The sequence below is a fragment of the Propithecus coquereli genome, unplaced genomic scaffold (genome assembly GCF_000956105.1).
Source record: "Propithecus coquereli isolate 6110/MARCELLA unplaced genomic scaffold, Pcoq_1.0 Scaffold13, whole genome shotgun sequence".
NCBI classification, from domain to species: domain Eukaryota; kingdom Metazoa; phylum Chordata; class Mammalia; order Primates; family Indriidae; genus Propithecus; species Propithecus coquereli.
This window is the reverse complement of record NW_012137191.1, coordinates 1,577,690-1,603,321: the sequence shown is the minus strand read 5'-3', so window position 1 is coordinate 1,603,321 and position 25,632 is coordinate 1,577,690. Positions and strand designations below refer to the sequence as shown.

Below are 25,632 nucleotides of genomic sequence, written 5' to 3'. Positions count from 1 at the left end.
GCAACCTCAAAACCCATTGAGTAATATGTTAAAATGTTCTTCAAACAAGAAGCAATGGCTTCATTCATTTCAGCTGCATGTAGCAAGTCAAATGGTTATTTCTATCAACTACTAAAAGGTTCTTTTTTTCTATTTAGCTTGAACATGAGCCTCTCACTTGCACAAATAACTAAAAACATTGAGAAACCATGTCACTGAGGTCAGAAGAAAATGAAATGTGAAATTAACTAAAATCATCCTAAGGTTATCAAGTTATAGACTGAAATACTTTTATGAGATTCAAAACAGAATATCTTAGATTTAAGGGGTAATGTACCTCCTTCCTTGGCTGTCTTCAATAAAAGGTGAACTGAATAGAGTGATAATATTGCCACAGCAAGCAGCATGATTCTGTAAAGGGAACAGAGAGTAGATAATAAAGTTTTTATAACAAATAAGACATAATAATATTAGATGTTACAGTAGATGACCACATTGGTCTTTTTAATCACCAACTTTCCAAAAGTATGTGGATTTTGGAAGCTGAGAGATTCTTTTCAGAACTCCACATATACCCTTTAATGTCACAGAACTGGAATTTGCTATATTTTACAGGCCCAAACCTACCATATGAAGTTCCTAACAAATATTTTTTAGTGTTACTCAATTGTAGAATCTGGTTCATAGCTTAGATGCTAAGTGTATAGCAAAATTAGCAAATACTACATCTCCTTACTCAGTATATGGGTATATGTACACCACATTTGCATGATCTTCATATCAACATTTAGAACTGAAGGGCTATTCAACAGCCTGACTAAATCTTAATCTAAAATCTAGGAATCCAGAAGCCAATGCATGCAAAATCTGAGCTCCATTACTATTGATACTACATTAGGAGCAAGGTACTGTGTCAACCAGAGGATCAGGACGTTGCATATGTAATGAAGAAGGCAGAGAAAGGTAAATATAGGGGGCAGGAAAATTCCTCTGTTGTGTTCAGAAAGGATCAATTTTGGTGTCAGGACCCTCTGCATGTCCACATGCATGTACAGTTTTGTTATGTTTATACTGATCAGTATTTCTCCCAAACCAAGAATTGGAGCACAAAAATAAGAGCGCAGATAAAACACGAACATAATAAATAAAAGAACAACACTTTTACCTGAAATTAAAAAAAATCTTTCTTTGTTTATTTTACGTGATAAGAACACACTAAACGTTTTCTCCACAACTGATCTAATCCTTTGGTAATTCCCAATGAAATAAACGTTATATATAACCAGGAATTATAAATTTTATAATCCAACTATAGTGTGCTCTTATTTTCCATAAAATATGTCTGTCGGAACTGTTTAACCAATGACTTATTCCTATATTTTTCCTATGTATTTAGCTATTTTTAAAGAATAAAGAGCATTCCCTGTATTTTTAAACATGTACTTGCTTTGGCAGAAAATACTAAAAGTAGAACCAATGAAATACTGTGTTATTTGCTGTGAATTAAGGGAGAAAACTGAATCCAGTCTGTGCCTCTTTGACATATAAGACACACACCATGATGTTTGGCAATGTAATTGCTCTGGCTAAATTAATCTGTTAAATGTTTATAGCCCTGAAATGAGGTTCTCGTTTTAAAAGTGGAATATTCTCCTCCTATGAAAATGATCTATGCCTCTAGGATTTGGGGAAGTGTCTTCTATTTCTATTCATCAGTTATCTATGATAACTTTCATTAATTTAAGTAGTATGTATAATTAATAAGGAGAAAGCAGTCTTTTTGTCTTAGATACACTTTACAAAAGCATACAAATACATGAATACATCTCTAGCTATTATGATCCAAATAATAAAGAAAACCCTACTTTATTTCAAACATGGTTTATAAAAGTCGAGTTATAAAAACCCATTCATCTAAAGAATATTCGACATAAAACAGTTCAATCAAAGCCCTAACACAATATAAATATTTATAGTCCTGATCCTTGGCCCCGAAATAGCCGTGTGACTATCTAATCATATGTGATGTTCAGAACATAAATAGCATATTTATACAATGTAAGTGTTGCATTCTTAGACCATTCTTTAACTCTCTAGCATTACATTTGGAATTAGGATCTGCGTCGACACTGATGCCAAATATTAGACTTTATTCTTGTGAAGAATTCCACTGTTCTCAACTACGTCTCAGAAAATACCGGGCTGTACATAATGGACATGAATGTCTGTGGTTGTCTGTCACAGAAGACCCGGTATCTATCCCATAGATCAGCTATGACTAACTGTTACCCTTAAGTCACCTGACCAAGTTAGGTGAAGGTGCACAAGTTTGGGAATAAGCTTCGATCACTTAACAAATATTTCCTATGCCAGGCACTGTGCTAGGTCTTGGGGATTGAGAAATATGCTGAGTAAAAACAGACATGGGCTCAACTTTATCTAAAGTTTATAATGTAGCAAGGGAGATAAATGTTAACCAAATGAATCAGACAAATGCCTACAATATCGAAACTGTGGTGAGTGTATAATAAGGTGATTTCCCCAGTCATGGAGGTCAGGGAAGGCAGGTGAAGCCGGGCTGAGATGGGAGGAGTTACTAGATGAAGGAGAAAGGGAAGAAGTTTCCAAGACCATGTGAAAAGGCCCGGTGGTGAGAGGAAACGTGGCATGTTCCCGCGATGGAGAGAAGGCTATTGTGCCCAGTGTATCTGTCACAAATGGGCAAAGGGAATGGGCCTGAGGCATGCGGGGTTCTTCAGCCTGATTGGAGATGGGGATTTTTTTCCTAACAGTGAGATAAAATCAGATTTGCTTCTGGGAAAGATCTTTTGACTGCTAAACACCAAATATTTCAAGTCTACTAAACAATGAAATACTTTGTAAAATGACTCCTATGGGCTGGCAAGGCTGCTCCAGCACTTTTGGGGGTTGAGCATGTAAACTTTCTATCATTTGGTTAGGGATAGTTGGGTGAGCAAATATGATTAGACTGCTCTGATTTTTCCTTAGGTTGCTATTTTATCTAAAAGCAAGAGGAATACACTAGTTCTTTCTCAGATTCTCCATGCTCACAAAGATCAAACTTCGGATTGTTCATTGAAAGAGCATCAGGTATGCATGGACTTCCTTGCCAAATGTAGATATGTACATTCACTTACATAAAAAGTATGATCCCCGTGTTGGCCATGGCATAGGACAAGCCCAAGATTCCACTGCCCATGATGGCATTACTCAGGTTGAATGAAGACATTCCAAAGGAGGTGGTTCCAGGGTGCTTGAAGAGAAAGGAAGGCTTTATAAGCAAACATTTGCCAAAGGGTAAACTTTTGGGGAATTATTCTTATTCTTACATTATTTTTAAGGAAGGAGATTACAGTCCCTACTTGAAGACTAAGATAAAATCACAATGAGTAGAAGTCATTATTCAATGTCAATAAAAGCATGTAATTTTCAATGGAATGTAGGGCTTGGTTTCAGCAGAGGTCTCGGTAAAAATAAAAAATACAAGTGGAGTAACACAAAGAAGGGAAAGCATGTATGATTGCAGATTACATTTGGGTTAGAATGATTTCTCCAAAAAAACAAATAAATTTCATAAATGATTTATGCAGCCATATGGCGAACAGGAAAAACAAGCCCTTATTCCAGTAAGGGCCTAAATAAACAGAGAATGTGCTGATCAAGGCTTGGAAAATTTCAGTCACATTGTTTTCCCCCAGAGGTCTAGGCAGATCAGACACCCTCAGTCCTGTTTATCACCTAAAAGCATAGATTCACTTACATGTTCATCGCCATAATCTGCCAGTTTCTTTTCCCCAAAAAATCCATTTGTCAGGAATTTCTGACTTTCAGCATCTTCATTGGCAAATGGACTGAAGACACACACACAAAATAAGAAAATAAAAACATCTAAGTAAATGCTCTGAATCATAATTTATGTTTCAAGTGATCTAAGTAACTAAATTAGGGGAGGAAAAATAAGACATGTAAAATTGTTTTCCTCTCCTCTTCACACTAGTGGTTATTCCAGACCAATAACTGAGCTCCATTTACAAATATACTTTGGGAGAGAGAAAGGACATTATGAAGGAAGGAAATACTAATTTGAAAAAATTTCTGTGCCACATTTCTTCCTTCCCACATTACCGATGCAAGAAAGAGACTAATTAGGACTAATTTTGTTCCCATTTAGAGCCCTTCCAAAGAAAGGGTCCAGAGGCATGAGTCTGAGTTTTCTGAAGTACTTACTACCATACCATAATCAGATGATTTTATGAATTCAACAAATATTTATTAAATGCCTGGGCACTGTGATACTTATCTCATTTGGTGCTCAAAATATTCCTATGAGAGGAATTTTCATGTCCTTACTCTAAAGATGAGGCAGCCGTGGCTCAGAAGAGTGAAGTAGCATCCCCACATCCACACGACTCCAAGTTTGTCATTTTCCACGGCATCAAACAGCTCCAGGCATGGCCCTGTAGCTGGTATTTCCCTCTTTTCTGGACTCCCTCTGTTTGTACATATATCCCTTGTAGGAAAGTAGTTCAACGATTGCTCTGTGTTGTGTTTGGTTATGTGCATGAGTGTGTTTTAATTATTGTAACCCAAAATGTACTTGGGTTATTATTAGATAATGGATAAAGCTAAGGAAATTATTAAAGCAACCCAATGAATTAGCAGAAGCATTGGGAGGGAAAGGAGGCTTTAAAATGTCACTATCCACAGAACTTGTGATTATGGTCTTCTTGGGCACAGGCTGGAAGCTGCACAACTGGGTCACGGTGCCACCCCCTAGTGTGCTGCTCAGCTCCTGCAGTTACAAGCCAGAGCCTTTGAGTCTATGGCCTTATGACCAGCCAAATTTCCAAAAGGCTTGACTAATGAGGCCTGCTGCCATCATTGCATTTTTATACTGCAAAATATCACACCGAATTCTTGTTATATAAAATGCTCAATTATATATGCTTCTAAACGTGGTTTCAAATTAGATAGATTACAATTTTTTTGGACATTTCTTACATGAAAGAGTAAGATACAATAACTGAAGAATATTTTATTAAAATAATTGTTAGAAATAAAGTAGAAAAGAATTATTATAGGAAATCGGTACAAATTACTTTTTATAATAGGAATACCTGGTGGGAAAGAGGGATGGCTGGGTTACTTTTTGAGAAAAGAGAACAATAAAAGGTATAGACAGAAATAGCAGACAAAACCACAAAGTTCTATGTACTTTTCTAGAGCTCAAGGAGCAAATAGCACTGAGTATACAGGTAAGAACATTTCCCGGCCTTCTCCCCCTATGTCTCATGGAAAACATAATGCCCTCAGTTGTGGCCTTCCTCAATTTCCAGACACCCCTGCCTCCTTTCTGTGATTTACTGTAATAGTCTGTAGTTAATATACTTGCTATGTGAAGACTGGTACATAATATTTGCTGTTGGAAACTGAGACAATAGGATGAAATGAAGCCTAAAAAGGCCTATAAAGGACTACAAAAACAGAAGTGTCACCTGGAATTTGAACTCTGGAATGTCCAACACTCCATTTTTTCCCTTTAATCAATAAACTAAAATTTGTATTCCATGAGCAGTTTTTAAAATTTAGAATTTGAAAGTAAATAGATTTTCTTTCTGAGGCATTTGCAAGTTCTTATTTTGGCATGAGATGAGTTGTCGTCATAAAACATGCCAAGATTGTATAAAATATATGAGAAATGTCCCCAGTGTGTTAAATGTTTTGATACCAAACCTAGCATATATTGAAAACATAACTATAATGATCTCAAATAAATACATTATGTTGAATTTCTCAAAAATTTACATCTAAGGGTTTAATCTAAACCAAACATAGACAAAATCCATATTTTTGAAGTGACTATAAAATTGCAAACTGATGGCCCATGTTTAGGCCAGGAGTTAAAAGGGAAGTCACTGTGAGTGGCCCAGAACACACTGTGTGGAGCATAACAAAAGCATTGTTGCTCTTGCCATTATGGCTTTGTGAGGATCCAATGGAATGACTCTAGGACAGTTCTTGGAGAGTGTCCCCTTCAGCTTAGCCAACGTCTGTGAGCCCAAAATTGTGTACATATCTCTCAGAAACAGCAGACTCCTCAGATTTGGATCAATTTACTAAGGATAATGAAGTGAAGGAGAAAGAACAAAACTTTATCGAATATCATCTATATTCCAGGCACTAATTTTATCCTTGTAAAAGTAGCTATTGGTTTGCTATTCTACATTTTCCACTGAAGCTCAAAGAAGACAAATATTGTCTCCAAAGTCAGGTAACTACCCTGCAGATTCCAAAGCCCTGTGTTCCACCACACTGTGTTTTCTCAAGAGTCACCTGATTTAGAAAATGCCACATTCACATCTCAGTGGCCTCTATAGCCCATCAACCCTAAAGTTCATGGCCCTGAGCCCAAGTAGGAGGAAGAACAGGGCTTCCTCATGATGGCCTTTCCTGGATGTCATGAATGAAATGACAAGTCCTTGTCTGAGGATAATACTCTCTACTTCAAGCCTAGATTCAGTCAAAAATTCCCTTTGGAGAGTCTTAAATCATGCACAATTTGTGTTATGTAACATTTTGTGAGAAATTAATTTACTTATCAAATAACTATTGTGTACCTACTGTGGTTTGTGGTGGACCACAGAGGCCATTAAGCTGTTGTAGTGGTGTGATTAACATCTGAGCAGGGAAAGGGTGAACAAAGGAGGGGTGGACATTTCTACATGGGGGAGTAAAGGTATTTGAGCTAATTCTTGAGGGATGAGAGGTGGCAATAGAGAGACAGGGGAAGCAGGCAAGTGATTTGCGAGTGACTGCAGGCAGGTGAAGGAGAATGAGCCAAGGCAAGAGGGTACGAAAGGGAGCAGGGCGAGAGGCAGGACAGGAGAGGCAGGCTAGGGACAGATCCCAAAGGGCCTTCCATGCCAAGCAGTGTATATTCTAACCTTTATCTTATAGCTAATGGGGATGTGTGGAAGGACTTTATCTAAGGATGGAATATTATTCGATCTGCAATTGTAAAAGATTGCTCTTGCAGGAGTGTGGAGGCCTAGAGGGAGGAGAGCAAAACGTAAGACAGGGAGACTAATCAGGGCTGTTCTAATAGACAGATGAGAGAGGATGAGGGCAGGGTAGAGGTAGAGGACAGAGTGAGAGAGAGGGTAAGACAGCAATAGAATGGATGCCGAGGAGAGGGTGGATTTGAAACATTAATGACCACTGCTGCATGGGTCAGAGTTGACATGTAGGGTCTTTTGATTGAGATGTTGAATGATAATGATGATTTTCACTAGGATGGGGATTATTAGAGGAAGAGCAGGTTTTGAAGGAATGAGAGGAGTTCAATATCAGGCATTGCAAGTTTGACTTTATAAATGAGCAAATTCAGACACATTAGTCGTCCAGTAGAGATGTACAGTAGGCAGTTGAATATAATGATCTGAAATTTGGTTGAGAAACACGCTGAGAATATGGCATATATTCAGTGAGTGAGGCCAGGATAGCTGTGAATGAGCTTGCTCAGAGGACACTTTTAGAGAGAAAAGAATCTCCACAGAACCCTGGAGATGTAGCAACATTCAAAGGGCAGTCAAAGAAAGAGGAATCTGAGAAAGAATAGTAAAAAGGTGAGAGGAGTGACAGGCTAATATAATTAAAATTATCCTACATTACTAATGGGAATAAAGACACTGTATCCTCAATTCTAAATTAGTCACACGAGGGATTGACATTATTACTGTATTTCAAGATCAGGGAATTGATGTGTTAACATCAATGTTATTGTTATTTCCAATTTATCCCTAATAAATCCAGTTCTTTCCAATGAGAACCTTGTTTTCCATGTTCATAAACCAGTTTCATTTTTTCCATAGAACCGGGTAATTTTTAACCGCATACCTGCTCATTGCTGCCTTTTCTGAATTTCCCATTCCGGTGTAGATATCCGGAACGCTTTCTCCACTGCTGCTCTCATCATCTGGTTCAATGTTGACATTTCTCAGTTCCATGGGATCCATTTGAGCTGTCAGCGCTTTCTTGTCCACACACAAGCCCCTTCAGTGTAAATAATATACTGTACCTTCAGCTGAGGCTCTTCCACTTTGTGTTGATGTTCAGAACACTCTGTTCTGCAAACAGAACACAAAATAAATCATTTTAATTTTCTTTAAATTAGATAAAATGAATATGAATCACCTACTTTGTGTAAGCTCTCTGTAAAACATGAAAAGGAAGTGAACTCCTGAAAACTTCACATGAGTATGTCCTGAAAGTTTCCCTTAGCCAATACAAAAGAGAAAAAAAAAATGAAAACAAAGAAGTAAAATTACTAATAATTGCTAAACCAGCAGATATTTATAAAGTGTCTATGTATAATGAACATGGCAGATGCTTTACTAGTCACTATGGAAAGAAAAAGAAATCTTAAGACATGGAAGCAGTCTTTAAGAAAACTTAGGTATTTAAAAGTGGAGTACATATTTTAAAAGAAAGAGAGACAAAGGTAAATTGATGGATGTTGCAATACATTAAATCTACCAAGGCGGAATCGATCCATGTCTCTGCTAGTAATAACTGGAAAGAAAATTACTGCTTTAATTTAATTGACATGAAAGAATTAACACTACCCAATGCTTAATAATATGCAACACAGGGTAGGATCAAGCTTAGACAGCCACTTTTTAGGCACTTGGATCCTGAAGCTCAAGTTAAAAATGGTAACAAAAGAAAGTGCAGGTTTACTTTTAAATCAGTATCAGTCACCATCTATATGAAATTAAAATGTATTTTAACAACTAAGAAATCCAGCTTTTAGGCTCTGCCTTTAACTCATTGCACAAGTCATTTAACTTTTTGGACCTCATTTTCCTAAATTGTGAAGTGAAAATGGGTGGACTGGCATTGTGTTTTAAAAAATGCCAAGAATTCATTATATGTTATTGAAACGATTTCTTCTGAAATTTTTACTATTAGATTCATTCAATTATTTTGAAACATTATATTAGGAGAAACACTATCACTCTTGAAAGGTGTGGTTCTGAAATTTGTACTATCCATTCGATAAGAAAATCCTGAGCAGAGAAAGGAATATAAAAATTGCTCCAGAAGTAACGAAATCTATAAATCTCCTGACAAACAGAAACTACCACATGTGAATGCCTCCACAATCCAGTGCCGTGGCAGTACATCTGTGGAAGACAACTCACACTTGAGATAAGTTCACAACTCCAAATCACAAAAGTTACAAAACACACATGGAAACTCACTAGTATGAGTGTCAGTAGGCATAAGAAATGATAAGAGTCACACCTGAGGAACTATAAATAACAAAGCAATTTAAAAGGGACTTTTAAGTTAATGTAATAAAAAGATTTCGAATAGGAGAGTAACATCCATAGAATAAAAACATTATAAAAGAAGAACAGGCTAGTGTGAAAAAAGAGCCAAAAATGAGGTGGTGGGGGGAATTCTAAAAATAAAAAATGGAGTCATTGAAATAAAAAAAACTTAGCTGAAGGGAGAGTTATAAAACTGGAAAGTCGATCTCTGGAAATCACTCAAATTACAGTATAAAGAGAGATAAAGAAAGAAAAACATGAAGAAGTTAAAAGACATAGGGGAAAACAAAAATAAGAATACACTAATAGTTATTTTACTATGAGAGAATTGTGGGACTAGGAAGAGACAAAACAGAAAGAGACAGTAGTAGAGAATTGTCCAGAAATGAAGAAAAACAATAGTTTTCAATAGTTCTCCAGATTTAAAAAAAGACACAGTGTTTCAAGCAGGAGAAATAAAAATGAATCTATTCATAACGTGGTCTAAGTGCATAACATAAAATATCAACAGAAAAAACTTAAAAACTACCAGAGAGGATACAAGTAAGACATGCATACAGTTAAAAGAAAAAATAGAAACTCATTAAATGAGTATAAAGGTTTTCCTCACCTATCACACAGTACCAGTCTCACTTCTCAGCAGCAACCACTAATGATAGTTTCTGTTTTTAGTTCTTCATTTAAAGTTAGCCATTCTAAATTTAAATAATTCACTAAAACCTCCCTGACTTGGTTTACTGACTTTAGACTGGTACTTGTGAAAGACAAAAAATTAGCATAATTTTTTCCATCCTCCTCCCCCCACACTCCTATTTTAGTTAATGAAATATTTTTACAATGTTGAGAATCATAATATTTTCTTCCTTTTCTGTAACAATTAAGTCTTCATAAATTGTCTGTAGATTGTTTCTAAATATAGAAAATCTTATCAGCATTTACAACATTATGATTGTATAAATAGTATGCCCTGAAGAACAAAGTGGTAGATTTGACTACTTGATAAATGAAATATAGCCCTCTATTATCAAAACTTTGAAAGCGAATTTTCCATCCTCTTTTACTTTCTGAATGGCTTTCTCTTCCAACCTCTGGATCTTGCTCAATTACTAATGGTTCTTGAATGTCATTCCCTCTTCTTTCTTCAAGTCATTTGGCATTATGCTGGAATATTGCCTTGAATAACTTTTTCTCACACAATGAACCTATGTTTATAAACAGGATTTCTGAGTTGTTTCATGCCAGAAAATATCTTTATGTTGCTTTCAAACATTGTTGATTATTTGAATTTGAGATTCAGAATCATTTTCCCTCGGAATATAGATATTGAATGTGGAGAATGAAGACATTTCCCTCTCAGCTTCTAGCTTCCGCCAATGAATCTGATTGTCATTTCTTTGTAGATAACTTATTATATTTTTTCTGAAGGATTTTAGATTTTTTTTCTTATCTAAAATTTCACCAGGATGTGATTAGTCATGAGTAGCTTTTAAAATTCATCTTACTGAGCATGTGGAGGGATGAAAGGCTTATGTCTTTCTTCTGTTCAAAAAAAGTTCTAGTATTTTAAAAAACAATTTCTTCCCCCTTATTTACTCTTTCTAACACTTTTATTTTTCAGATATTGGATCTCTTTGTCCATGTTTCTAAACTTTTCCCTTTATTTGCTGTCTCTTTATCTTATTGCTCAATGTTCAGGGATAGTTCCTCCATGTCTCATTTGAAATAACAAATTTAATCTTTAGCTATATCCATTTTATTTTTCAACCTGTCAAGTATTTTTCTGAATCATGATTTTAATTTCTAATAATTTGTTCTTACCCTCTTTCTCTTTTTTTATAATATATCACCTCTTTTTTTGTATGGATGCAATATTTTTTTCAAATCTAAGAATATTAATTAGAGGTTTTCCAAAGTTCCTTTTGTTCTCTAAATTATGTGTTTCTTCTGGAGTTAGTTATCATTTGTTCATCTTGGTTCTTCTCATTCATGTTCCTGGTTTTCCTTAAATTCTTAGTGATCCTAGGTCGTCTGTTCATATTTATGAATTGGAGCGTATATTGGTTAGCTTAGACAGCTAGTACTCAGGGTTTCCCCGAAATTATGTAGGCCTGTTTCACTGGTGGGCTGCTTCCTTGTAGGTTCTGTGTAGTTGGCTCTTCTGCAGCTTGTCTGTGTGAAGAGTATCCTGGGCAACCCCACTCCGAGACACAGCTACCACTCTAGGAGAGGTTACTTTGGTGGTTAAACATTTTAGAGAATTTTCCTCTTGGTGGAGTTTCCATTCCTGCTTGTTGTACCTCCTTGTCTGCTGCAGAGGCCCTAATACTTATCCTAGAGTCCTTCCCTGGGCTTTCTTTACACACTGGATCATAGCCTTAGCCTATGGGCAAAAATGGCAGCCCAAACAGACCATCATGTCTGCACCGAGGTTTCCTGATGAATACCTGATCACTGATTGCCCATGATCCACACCTCCTCTTTGGGTTGACTTAACGTGGTACCACTATAGGGCTTCCTCTGGAGAAAGCACACTTACCCTGGTTCCCTTTGTCTTAGATTTTCCGGTTCTGTCTGCTTCTGGCCTCTAGGAATTCTTAAAAATTTCTGTTTGTTGCTGATACTATTGTTTTTCACAGTTTTTGTGGGTTTGTCCTTTTTAAAAGTATTGTTTTGCTTAAAGTATTATTACTTGACTTCCTTAAAGCTAGATCCTAAGCCTCCTTCTTCCAATCTATGCCCAAGACTTAATATGATGTGATAGTTAATTTCATGTGTCCACTTGACTGGGCTAAGGGATGGCTGAATAGATGGTAAAACATTATTTCTGGGTGCATCTGCGAGGGTGCTTCTGGAAGAGATTAGCATTTGAATCAGCCCAGAGTTAGTAAAGAAGATCTGCCCTCACCAAGGTGGATGGGCATATTCCAAACCCTTGAAGGCCCAGATAGAATAAAAAGGCAGAGGAAGGCAAATGCGCTCTCTCTTTGAGCTGGGATGTCCGTCTTCTCCTGCGCTTGAGCACTGGAGCTCCTCCTGGTTCTCTGGCCTTCCAACCCCAGGACTTGGACCAGCATTCCACTGGTTCTCAGGTCTTTAGTCTCAGATTGAATCACACCACCAGCTTTCCTGGTTCTCCGGCTTGCAGGTGGCATATTATGGGACTTCTTGGCTTCCATAATCATGAGAAACAATTCCCATAATAAATCCCATCTATGTCTATATGTATATCTTTATCTATATTTCTATATATTTCTGTATCTCTATTTGTTTCTATTCCTATCTATTTATCTCCTACTGGTCCTATTTCTCTAGAGAATTCTGACTAATACATGTACCAAAGACTCCTCAAGTTCCATCTTCTGCCAAGGCCTCTTCTCTGAGCTCCAGTTGCATGTGTCCATTGGCCTAACTGATACATGCTTACACAGTCGGTTGAATTTACAACAAACTGAAATATGTCTCAAATTAGTCTACTTCTTTACATTTCTTCCACCATCACTCTTGTGCACACTACCATCATTTCTTACACTGTCCACTGTAACAATCTCCAAATGGATCTCCTTGAATCCTCTCTTGCCTTCCCTAACCCTCCAATTCATTGTTCACAGAATAGCCAAAGTGATCTTTAAAACACAACACAGATCATATGATTTCTTTGCTTAAAACCCTTTAATGTCTTCCCTTTACTTGTAGGATAAAATCCAAAATTCTCAGCATGCCCAACAAGATTCTACATGGTCCTCCCACTTCTCTTGTCTCATCTCCTACCACACCCTCCCACCTCGGTGCTCTAGCTACACTAGTCTTTCCATTTCAGAAACTCACCTTGCTCTCTACCACCTCAGGCCCTTCCCACATGCGGGTCACAGTGACTGGAATGCTCTCCCCTCCTCCACTCCACCCTTTCCTTAGCCAATCCCTCTAGGCGGCTACAGGAGCCAGGAGTGTTTTTCATAGTATCCAGCTTAGTCTGGGGGATCAGGGAAGGTTCCTCTGAGACTTTTGTTGCTGTAAGTATACATGTCTGCAGTCCTGGGGGCTTCAGTTAAAGTCCGTTTCACTTTGCACTTATGCGTAGGAAACTCATTGATTTCATTTGCATTAAGCCACGTTAATCCCAGGATTAAAAAAAAAGAATATCAAACACTCATATGGCACTTACTGCATGCCAAGCACTGTTTTAAGGCTTTACACCTATTCACTCATTTACTCTTCAGAGCAGCCCTCTGAGGTGAGTACTATTTTTTGTTCTTCTTCCCATTTTACAGATGAAGTAATGGAGGCACAGGTTAAGTGGCCTCCTGCTATGCCACCTTTGTACTGCTGTCTTGACTACAGGCAGCTAAAGCCTAGATAGGAAACAAGAACTCTGGCTTCGGTGATAAACGAAACTGGCTGTAAATCCTAATCAAATTAACTTCTAATTTTTTCCCTCTTCTGCTAAATGAGGATAACATCATTTACCACAAAGCAGTACTGTGAGGGTTTAAATGAGATAATGGGTGTCAAAGTTCGGCAGATAGTAGGCCCGTAATAAATTTAAATCCTTTTTCCCTCTTCTAGTAATCAGAATCTAAGTGATGTCTTCATCTGCATGCAAATATACATAGAATTTCATATGCATAATTTACCCTAGACACTTATAAAAGAGGGCTTTACAGTTCTCAAAACTCTCACAAACATTATAAGCAAGGTAGATGTCCCTTCACAAATGAGGAAATTAAGACCTAATTTTATGCTATTTTACCATATATAAAATATTTATTCCATTTTGGCCCTGACCAAGGGAGATCATCTCATAAACGTTGGAACACATTTTCATAGCTCATAACTTCAGCTCTGAAGATTTGATTACTGCTCTATTTCAAGGGGATAAGGGCTAAATGCACAATTTTAAAAGAATTAGGACATTATGAGAAACTAAATGTTCTGAATCATTTGCCTGCAGCACAAAATATGTACTTTGAAGCCTTTAGACAACCTCATAATTGCTCAGATTTAATCACATGATTATACTTCAGTGTGGAAGTGTTTTACAGATGGTATTTATTTATTTACTCAATAAATATTGAGAATGAAACATGAGCCCAAAACTATGAAAGACAGAAAGAATGAATAAGACAGGATCCTTGCCCCTGAGGAACTCAGCCTACTAGAACAAAAAGATTTTTGAACAAATTATTATAGTAAAACATAATTAACATTTTTACTTTCTTTCTCTGAACAAATACTGAACTAATCAGTGAATCACTGCATTGGTAGGGTAGACAAGTATGATGTTGGCAAATACCGTGATTGAAAACATAATGTTCATAAGCATAGATTCTTCTGCCACTTGCCATCTCAGGACATGGCACCTCCCTTCACCCAAGTGCTCACGGAGGAACCGGCTGTCAGCCTTGACACCTCCCATCCTCCATCCTTCATTCCCCACTCACATCCAACCTATCACCAAGTCCTATCAGTCCTTCTTTCAACATCTATTTAAAATTATCATTTCTGTCTCCATGACCATTATGTTATTCCAATTGACTACCCTACTAAAGGCCTTACCATGATTTTTTCATTGCTTTTTAGACTAAAGTCAACTTTCATAATCTGCTGTAAGCTCTATATTCTTTAACTCAGACATAGCTCTTTAGTCCCATACTGCATCGCACCCCCTCACTCACTGCATAACACTGGGCTTCTTTCCTTTCCTTATTGCCTGCTCAAGCCCTCTGCTTAGAATGCTCTTCCCCACATTCTTAACCCAAGTGTCTCCCCACATTAACTAAAACAACCTGGAAAATCTTAAAAAATCATGTGGTCAGAGAGGCATTCCCTGACTCCACATCTAAACTAGATGCCCCCCCCCCCGACTCCCCACTATATGCTCTTGGAACATGCTCTTGTCTCCTGTATGGTACTTATCACACTTTGTAGTTGATTTTTAGTTGTGTGATTAATTGATAAATAACTGTCCCTCACCTCCCCCTCCCCCAAACCCCCACTAGGCAGGAAGCTTCATGAGGATGGGAACAGTGCCAGCTTTGTAGACTCTACATATACCCAGCATCTAACACTGTGCTTGGTATTATATTCTACTAAGACCAATGCAACTTCATACAATCGCCTTTATAGATACAGGTATGCATTCCTATTACAGTGTTATAGGTTAATAATTCAAAATGAAATGGAAATATTCTCCTCTGGTTACCAAGAACTTTGTTGCACAAATAATGTTCGAAATACTTCTAAAATAAAACCCAAATTTCTTTTGATAGAATTTACTATGGTCTAGCCTTTCTCACCATCGAAGTTAAGTTTCTCTGTGACACAAAGGTCTTGCAAAAGCAGACTGGATATTCCAGTGCAGTGGTCAACTGCATTGTTAAGTCAATGTATTCATCTATAAGGATACAAAATCAAAACTTGAAAAAAAGAATTCAGAACACTATCACAATACAAGAATTCCAGTTTCATCACATGTATTAAGAGACATCTAAGTGTTCTAAGTAGCTGACCTTTGGATCGAAATTCTAGTTATTAAACATTCTAATTTCTAATTCTTTGAATAGGTACCTAAGAAGCTCAGGGTGGAAGACTCTCAAAGCAGTACATTTCTCCATTTTTACTTATTTGGTTCAACTTCAAAGACAGACATGAAATTTGGAAAGCAAAACTGACCTTGGGTCAAGGAGCAGAAGTCCTGACCTTCCCTAGTTACTGCAAACATTTATTTTACCTGATAAGTCAAAGTGAAAAGGGAGCTAACAATGTCAAAGCAGATTTCCCACCATCGCTATCTTTCTCGTCATTCATGCCAACCCAGTACTGACAAACCTACTCTGAGATCTAGGTTTCGGTAACAGATAGCCTCACATGTCATTTACCCTTTGGTTGAACAAGTGAGCAAAAAGCCAAATTATCTTGTATCCAAGGAACTGATTTAAATCTACATCCAACATGTACTGCAGATAAGTGAATATAGTTTTGATAATAAAATAAATCTAATATTACCTTTATATTACATTCTCTTAATTTCCCCAACAATGCCATTCACACTTTGACAGTGAGACCTCTTGTTAGTCTATGGCATGATTTCTCAAAGAAATTAGCTTCCACAAAAGCACTCAGTGTGAGGTACCTCTTAGAAAAGAAACTGCCAATAACAACAGAACCATACTTGCTTAACTGTTTCCTATTGCTGGTGATAGTATTTTAGCATTTCCATTCCTTTCCTCTACTCAGATATAGCTTAGAAATAATATCTAGGAAGAACTAGAAAGTTAACATAAATAATCCTTTGCTAAGGTCTTTTCCCTTTGCTAAAAATATTACATGCTTGCTAGTGTAAGAATTAAAGCAGCCATTTGATGGGGTATAAAGAACTATTCATAAAATTTGAATATGCTATTTTGCTTACAGACTTTCTAGCTCTGTTTTTAGAAGACATAGATTCTCTAGTCATCTTAAACATAAATTCTTGCATAAATTTTAGTTATTATTTTCCTAAACAGTAGTTTCCACAAAGTACAGTAGTACTTTGTAATATATATGATATTAACACAGTGAACTCTTTTTTTTTTTTTTTTAGTTAAGGTCTCGCTCTATCACCTAAGCCGAACTGCAGTAGCATAATCACACAATCATAGCTTACTGCAAACTCAAACTCCTGGGCTCAAGAAATCCTCCTGCCTCAGCATCCTAAGTAGCTGGGACTATAGGTGTGTACTACCATACCTGGCTAATTTTTCTATTTTCTGTAGAGACAAGGTTTCACCATGTTGCTCAGGCTGATCTTGGAACTCCTTCTGCCTCAAATGATAGTCAAAGTGCTAGAATTACAGGTGTGAGCCACCACGCCTGGCCCTTAGTGAACTCTTTATACTACACATTTTTATGCATGATACTTAATAATCTGTCATGAATTATGGATGCAATAAATTCCCAAGTGTCTACATTCTTTATAATAGACCACCCGAGAGGTACTTTTTTCTTCTTCTGAAAATAAATTATTTCACTTTCTTTAAAGTAACTCATATGTTAAAAATAATAGCTTCAATAACCCTTAAAACATATTGTATGACATGTTTAAAGAAAACTCAAGAGTTTAGCCATGAAAACTACATTTTTGAGAACTTAAATGTTGCTAATATACTATTAGGAATGTAAATATAATTACTTTCAAGAAATTCCCAGAACATCATTTAAATATAAAACTGAACTGAAGGATCTTAAACTTTAAAATAAACGCCTGTCTTTTCTAGATAAGCACCTAATAGCTTTATTTGTGAAAAATAAAACTTCTCTTTGACCAGTGGCCATGAATATGATCTATATCATCAGTTCAAATATTTTTCCACACAGGTATAAAACACTCTTAGTTTTGCTACAGCCTGGGTATTTAAAACCATCACTGTCTGCTCTGTAAGGTGCTCAAGATGCAGGGATGCTTAAATCCACTGGGAATTCTCCTCATCTGATTAATAAATTTGAGGAGAACAGCTCTACATTCAGATAATTGATTCTTCTCCTTCAAAATCTAAAGCTATGCTTATATTCTATTTGATTCCCTAGTTTCTTCTAGTAACTTTGCTCTAAGTATACTCCATCATTAAAATGGTCAGATTAAGAAGACAAGGTAAGACACTTTTTTCCTTTTTCATTTGATGATGATACGGCCCAAACCCTTAGCCATTCACAACAGCTGCCTTCATGCGATGTTCCTCCTTTGATTAGCCTAGATCTGTGTAGCTTTCTATTTTGTTTTCAAGATAAATAAAAATCTTTAATGGTGTCATATTGAGAATGTACTTCTAAACTTTTATGGTTTTTTGCTAAGACAAATTATGTCAACTCTTCATTACATTCAATGATCAACCAGAAGATACAACGAAGCACTTGTTACCTGCCACTTTTTGCAATGTTTCCCTTTCCTCTTATCCACTGCCCTAAGTTTATGCTCAAATCTAAAACTAACTTCAAAAGAAAATTGCAATCAGGATCTGGGTAAATAATTTCGATGTTTGACATTATATTGAATTGATCTTTTCTAAAATGAGAAAAAATTTACCCAAGTAGTATGTTCAAACATTTTAATTTGTAACGAATAAGCAATCCATACAATAAAAAGAAGAAAGTAAGCATTATTTTAACACTGCAAATATTCACGTAAAAACAGCTGTACCTTAGTTATTTATCCAGTCCTGTGCAGTCTCTCCTGAATTATTTGGAATGGCAATCCCCTGTAACAGCATTGACTTATGTGAACCTTTGGGGATGTAGACAATGATTTAAAGACCAGTGGGAGTGAACGAGGCAAGCCAATCAACACCACCACCTTGCCCCAACACCTCCCTCTTTCCAACTTGCGTCAGCTTTTTTTAAAAAAGAGAAGCTAAATCAGTTTACTGTTGTACATTTGGATTCAACATTGGTTCTATTTGCTTTTAGAATTTTGGCTTTCATACAATAAGATACTCACTGAAAGTGTTTCCTTGGCTAGTGTCATTCTGTATCAAGATTCTATAGGTTGGTTGGCTGATAAATCCAGAAATGTTGAAATTTTTCAAAAGGTGATGAATGAAAGTCAAACTAAAACAATACAATAATAATAGTTATGGAGTAAGATTGATTAATGAAATATTATAATCCGAATGTATAGAAAATATTGATTACATGGTGGAAGAGTTATTTTCTTTTGAATTGTTGACCTTTTCTGAGGTAATTTTACAGAATGACAGACACTTCCCAAATGGTACCAAGTTACATAAGGTATGGTGAGGTTGGAAATCATAGGTCATTATCGGCCACTGCTAACACTCCAAAGACACGTGCTAAGTAAATAAAAGACTAGTGTTTTTAAGGAATTTCTAAATGAACATTTTCCCCCTTCAAAAAAATCTACTTAGCTCTCCACATGTCAGAGGAAGAGTTAAAATGTGTTGGCACATAATTATTTATTCTGTTGTGAAAATGTATCAACTAGATGTTATTCTGAAAGTAAGGTAAGAAGAACAGATTAGAAATCAATCCAGAATTAAAAGTTCTTCTCCTTTCAGGATTTGTGACATGAATGAACAATCTGTGAACCAGTCAGAAGCAATGCAAGATTTCAACAGTTGTGTCAATTCCTATTTCTATAAAAAAACAACTGAATACTGTTCCTTGAGTAAGAAATTTTAAGTTGATCCAAGACATTAAACATTTAACAAAATGTCTAGTTACCCATTTCTCTTTTCCTTTTCCAAACGTGCCCATTTGGTCTATTAGCTTTAGTATAGTAGATTTAGTTTTACTTGTCTCTTAACTTGTTCTTTTTTTTTTAAGGGTTGCCTGTAGTTTTGTTTTTCATCAGATGAGAATTATTAACATTATGATGTAGGGGAAAATGGTTATAATAAATGTACTAGTTTTAACTGCAGGGAAATCCAGAGAATATTCTTTTTCAAACCACTGCTTCCATAATTTAATTGTGATCTTTCCAATTTAAGATTTCTTTCTGTTTGTAAAGTTACCAGATGAGTATAAGATTAACCAAAAATTGGCAATAACTGTTAGAAAATCAAATTCTTCTATTCTGGTAAAATTCCATGTAATAGTGGGTCAATTGAATAGGAATGAATGTACTCTAATATGTACATTTTATACTATAATATCTTCATATAAAATAGGGTGAGAATAAATGTATACATATTTAAAATTTTATGTCCCTTAAAAATTTAAGCTACATTTCCTCGTAATTCTGATCTTTAAGTATACTAAGTAATTATAGTAAATTAGCATGTTGGATTAAAATAAAAGCATACATAACAGGCTTCCCTTAAAGAGTCATATATCTTTTGAACCTACTCTACACAACAAAATTCTTATCACAAAACTTTTCTAACACTTAAAAATCAAATATACACAGGAAAACTAATTTGGCAAAGTTAGGTGAGTTAAAATAACTAAGGAACTAGTTTTTTGTTTCAATATTTTTTCCCTAGATCATTTGATTATGTTTAGACATAGCAAAACTAATGAAGAAATGTGTGATCTGGTCTTGACGAAACTCAAAGTAACTTTCCTTTCATAAGAAAAACACAGACTTAAACATTATAATTTAATGTTCTGAATATTTCTAAAAATCATGCCATAGTGTAATCTGAGATACATTTGGTAATAGATTTATGCTCTTTTGGTTTTTAAAACATGGTAAATGCAACACATTCACATATATCACTGGTTTGGTTCACATATCACTATAGAAAGAGGTAATGGACCAGAGTATGCACAGACTTTAAAACTGAATAAAATGAAAAATCATAAGTAATGAATAATGAAGCAAGTCTTGGAATGAGATGACAAACATTTTAAGTGATCCTTCATATAAGAAATTCAAACAAGTGCCACCACGAATAGGTATATGAGATTCGGTCTGTATTTACGTAGGGGTGGGGGGGTGGAGGTTAAGATATACCCACATAAAAAGACACTTGGCTTCGCAGACCATAATATAATTAATGGCAACAGAACTACACAATGTACTCCAGGATTCCAGAAGATAAAGAGTCCCCAGGGGAGTCCAAGAAGGTTTCAGGGAGCCCATGGACCTGAGCAGGGTCTCAGAAGTTCATGTGAGATTTAATCGGTAGAGAAGAAAGGAAAAGACATCCTGGATGAAAAGTGCAGAAATACTAAAAGCATAATCTGGGAACAGTGGGAATCATTATGTCTGCAGTGGAGACTTTCTGGAGTAAAATAGGACCTTAGAATGGAATAGTACAGACTGCAAAAGGCAGTAAGTTTAGGCAACTCAGATTTTTAGTGATGAGGAACTTTTGAAAGTTTCTGAAGAAAATAATAAAATCAGCAGAGTAGGAATGCAGGAGGGATGATGGGGTGGAGATGAAGGTGAGGATGAGGAGGACAGAGGGGAAGGTGACTGACAGTTTGGGTCTGGTGGTATTTGCCTGTCTGAGAATGATGGCAGAAGGAAAGGTAGTTGAATAGAATTTTAATTGGGGCCAATGGTTATTTGAGTCTTTTTATTGTATTACTATTTCTTTTTATCACTTTCACTAGCTCATAATACATGCTATGAACATTATGCGATCATTTCTATCTTCTAAAATTTCTACCTTCAACGATGTCCAGTTGGTTCAGAAAGTTCAGCCAGATCAAGCTAAAATTTATCAATAATTACAAAAAAAAAATCTCTTAGACCAGAATGGGATTTTGCAATGACCCTGGGAAAGATAACCTCTTGTTCTCATAATAACTATACCCAAATTTCTAATTTTAGTCATGGGACAAAATGATACCTAGAAATAGAATTTGGTTATAGCTAAATTGGAAGACAATGTATAGAAACAGAAATGAGTAAGAACCAAATTACCTAATTTTTAATAATTTAGTGTTGCCTTTGTTTCTGTATTCATTGTTTTTCTTTGTTCCCACTTTAATTGCTTTTTAGGTGGTATACTTTTTTCCTTGTTTCTTTTTAACTTTTCTATACTACACTGTGTTTATGATGCCGTATTCTCCAACAAGCGTTACCTTTTATCATTTTCAGCCCTTAGAGTCCTAAACTCAAAATCTAATAAAGTAGATCTAGTCCTAAGACCTAATGTTTGGTTCTCATCCCACAACCAATCTTTGTGTTTCCAAATACGGACAACACTTACTTTAATCCAACTGTTTTTTACCGCATTGTAGGTAAATGTCTATCTGACCTACCAAGTCTTTCCTAAAAAATGGAAGACACTAGCAGAACCGAAATTAGAAACAATATTTTGATTACTTTTTTTAACATAATATACCCTCTGTCTTTTGGTTTTCAGGCCTACAGTATTGAAAAGAATTTGTGATCTTTTTTGATGACACAGGTTTGGCACACCAAATTCTTCATCTTATTGCTGTTTTAATATGGATACTTACAGAAAAGAGAAAAAAAAACTCCATAGAGAAATGTTACAGAAATTTCCTAAATTATTTAAATAGCAGAATTCCATGTTATCATGAAGAGAAGTTGAGCACTTACATACTTGTGCTACCATATTCTTTGCATCACTTGTGGAGTGATAACAGCTTAGGTATATTGCAGGTCTTTTTTCATTGTTCTGTAATGATTAATCTCAATTTACAGAATAAAAAATAAGAAATAAAAGAAGATAAAATTGAAATATTACCCCCCCAAAAGCCATATATCAAATTAATTGCAAACAGAGTAGTAAAGATTAATAATTTTCTAATTATCCTTTGGCAGAGCCTCTCAGATATACATGGAAGCTTGGGCTACTTCTATTTTTTGGAGACACCAAATATATTTTTAAAAAAATTTTTTTAATCCCAAACAGGATTACTAAACTGTAGTACATTTAAAATTTTTCTATTTAACAAAATAACACCTTAATACACACACAAATACAAATGACTATATCACAGTACAGCCTCATTTGATGATAACTTCAAAATGTCTAAATTTGAGACCTTCCCAAATATGAGGCCCCAAAGGGCTTCCTAGTCCAGGACCCTGGATGGGACCCTGATTTTCCATTATAAAAACCCAACCAAGTGAAATGCAATGATCCATGAGTTCTAAGGAAATTGCTTAATTGATGGCACCCCCTTCTCTTCAACCCAACCTAAACCACCTTTACAGTTATACAATAGAGCATTCTGGAGATGTTTGAATAGTCAGCCACAATATTGCAAAATTAGCAAACAAGTTTGGTGCAGGTTGACAAATTTACTGACTTTGCCAAAGACCTGAATAGAAAATTGCTTTTAGCCTCAGCTGACAAGAAAAAAAAAAAAAATCTAGTTTACAAAATTCTAGGCTGGCCATTATTCCTTTTAAGAAGACCGAAGATGGGTCTCCAATCCACAATATACACTGGGGAAAAGAATCCTTATTCAATAAATGGTGCTGGGAAAATTGGATAGTCACATGTAGAAGATTGAAACAGGATCCATATCTCTCACTACTCACAAAAATTCATTCAAGATGGATAACAAACTTAAATCTAAGACCTGATACCATAAGAATTCTAGAAGAAAATATTGGAAAAAGTCTTCTAGCTGTAGGCCTAGGCAAAAAATTTATGAAGAAGGCCCCAACGGCAATCACAGCAACAACAAAAATAAATAAATGGGACTTGATTAAATTAAAAAGCTTCTGCACAGCCAAGGAAACAATCAACAGAGAAAATAGACAACCTACAAAATGGGAGAAAATATTCACATGGTATACATCTGATAAAAGGCTAATAGCCAGAATCTACGAAGAACTCAAGCAAATCATCAAGAACACATCAAACAACCCCATTAAAAAGTGGGCAAAAGGCATGAACAGAAGCTTTTCAAAAGAAGAAAGACTAATGGCTATAAACATATGAAAAAATGCTCAATGTCACTAATCATCAGAGAAATGCAAATGAAAACCACAATGAGATATCACCTAACCCCAGTGAGAATGGCTTTTATCAGAAAGTCCCAAAACAATAGATGCTGGCGTGGATGCGAAGAGATAGGAACACTCATACACTACTGGTGGGACTACAAACTAGTGCAACATCTGTGGAAAGTAATGTGGAGATATCTCAAAGAACTAAAATTAGAAATACCATTTGATCCAGCAATCCTACTACTGGGTATTTACCCAAAGGAAAAAAATACATTCTACCAAAAAGACACCAGCACTGAAATGTTTATAGCAGCACAATTCACAATTGCAAAGATGTCGAAACAACCAGTGCCCATCAATACATGAGTGGATTAATAAAATGTGGTATATGTCTACCATCGAGTACTACTCAGCCATAAAAAATGGTGAACTATCACCTCTTGTATTAACCTGGAAGGAACTGGAGACAATTCATCTAAATTAAGTATCACAAGAATGGAATTAGAACTTTTAAAAGCTTGCTTTAAAGAATGATTCCTAGCCTTTAAAATGCCTGTTTGAGAAAAATAGCACTGCTAAAATATCTATAATTAAATAATTACAGCAACACTTTCTAAACAACCAACTCACCTTGTTTATGTAAATTCTTCACACAGAATGCAGCATTAACACAGTGCTGGGTTGAATTGACTGCCTTTCTAGTTACTAGCAACTGATAGTTTAAAAAATTACATTCTTCTTGGATCACAGCACATTAATTTCCATTGCTCTTTTTCATACTAATACTGTCCTTTTTGTTTAAAAGCAAATTCCCTACCAGAACAATTTTTGATTTTGTAATTTCATTAGTGATGGACTTTGTAAACCTGGTATCTTTCTTGAGTTTAGACTCCCAACAGTTTCTCAAGCTGTGACCCATTAGGCTGTGTGGCTAGACTGGGAGCACCCAGTAGGACTTTTAAAGGGAAGGGGGTCCTCCTAAATGGTATAAAAGAATCAGTAGCCCTACTAATCAAAGACATATTCAGGCTGGCATTTTTAGTTTCCTATCCAGAAAGTTGAAATAAGGAATTCATATCCACTAGAAAGTGTTCTTCAAAGGAATTTGAGCAGAGAGAGAGAAATAATAGTGTTGTTGACATCTCCTAATTCACTTTTCAGTGAACTCAAAAGGAGTTCCTGAGTCAGGTCTCCTCAATAGAGGAGAGAACAGGTTCTTGTACCAGGAGCTCATTTCTACTGCTGGGCTCCAAACAACTCAAGGGTAGGGCTATGGTGTAGTCAGAGCCCTTCCCAGGTCTTGTTGACTAATGTGCCCATTCTTTGCTAGGAGAGTTAGCAGTGTTCAGCATGGTAACATCAACTGAGTTTTTTGTGCTTTATGGACTGCTTTAGTTAGGAATTACAATTCTTGGAGGTCTGGGAGTACAGTAGCACCAATCTTTGTTTAAATACAGGAAAGCTAACTCAGAAAAAGTAAATGTTTTGACTTCACTCAGCGGGACAGCAGCAGAGGGGAGACATTTGGGCAGATGACCTATTTAAGCGGTTTGGGGACGGATTCAACTGTGTCTAGACAGTCAATTTGGACTAGTTATAAATAATCTCTTTTGTTTGTTTACTTTGATTAACATTAGACTATGCCTGGTTCATAGTAGGTACTGTATAAATGTTGAATAAAAGTCTTTATTAAAGGCACTGATTAAATCCATGTATGCAAAACCTTCCTTTAGAACTTTTCTATGAGATTGCAACAAGAAACATTCTAATAACTGCTCTAATTGATGGATGTTGCAATACATTAAATGCAATAGCTCCTTTTTATGCTTATGCCCAACTGTGAGATGTAAATGTTCATGCTATATGCAAGGACCCATTAGTTCTGTTAGAGAGAGCTGCCTTCCTCAAATATTAAGCAGTAAT

General features: G+C 36.0%; 1 protein-coding gene across 4 annotated transcripts in view; it reads right to left on the bottom strand.

Annotated features, from left to right (window-relative positions):
• The window catches only part of SLC38A4 (solute carrier family 38, member 4), a 66,208-nt gene that overhangs the window by 19,515 nt on the left and 21,061 nt on the right, over positions 1-25,632 (bottom strand). For 2 of the 4 annotated variants that reach the window (XM_012638496.1, XM_012638494.1), the window contains exons 2-5: positions 7,897-8,126; positions 3,761-3,851; positions 3,138-3,253; positions 317-390 (exon numbers count right to left, since the gene is read on the bottom strand). In XM_012638496.1, the coding sequence (XP_012493950.1) occupies positions 317-390; positions 3,138-3,253; positions 3,761-3,851; positions 7,897-8,015 (400 nt within the window). In that variant the 5' untranslated portion in view covers positions 8,016-8,126. Of the gene's footprint in view, positions 1-316; positions 391-3,137; positions 3,254-3,760; positions 3,852-7,896; positions 8,127-18,507; positions 18,656-18,804; positions 18,914-25,632 lie in introns of those variants that run through there. The other 2 variants (XM_012638495.1, XM_012638493.1) reach the window with 2 other exon arrangements.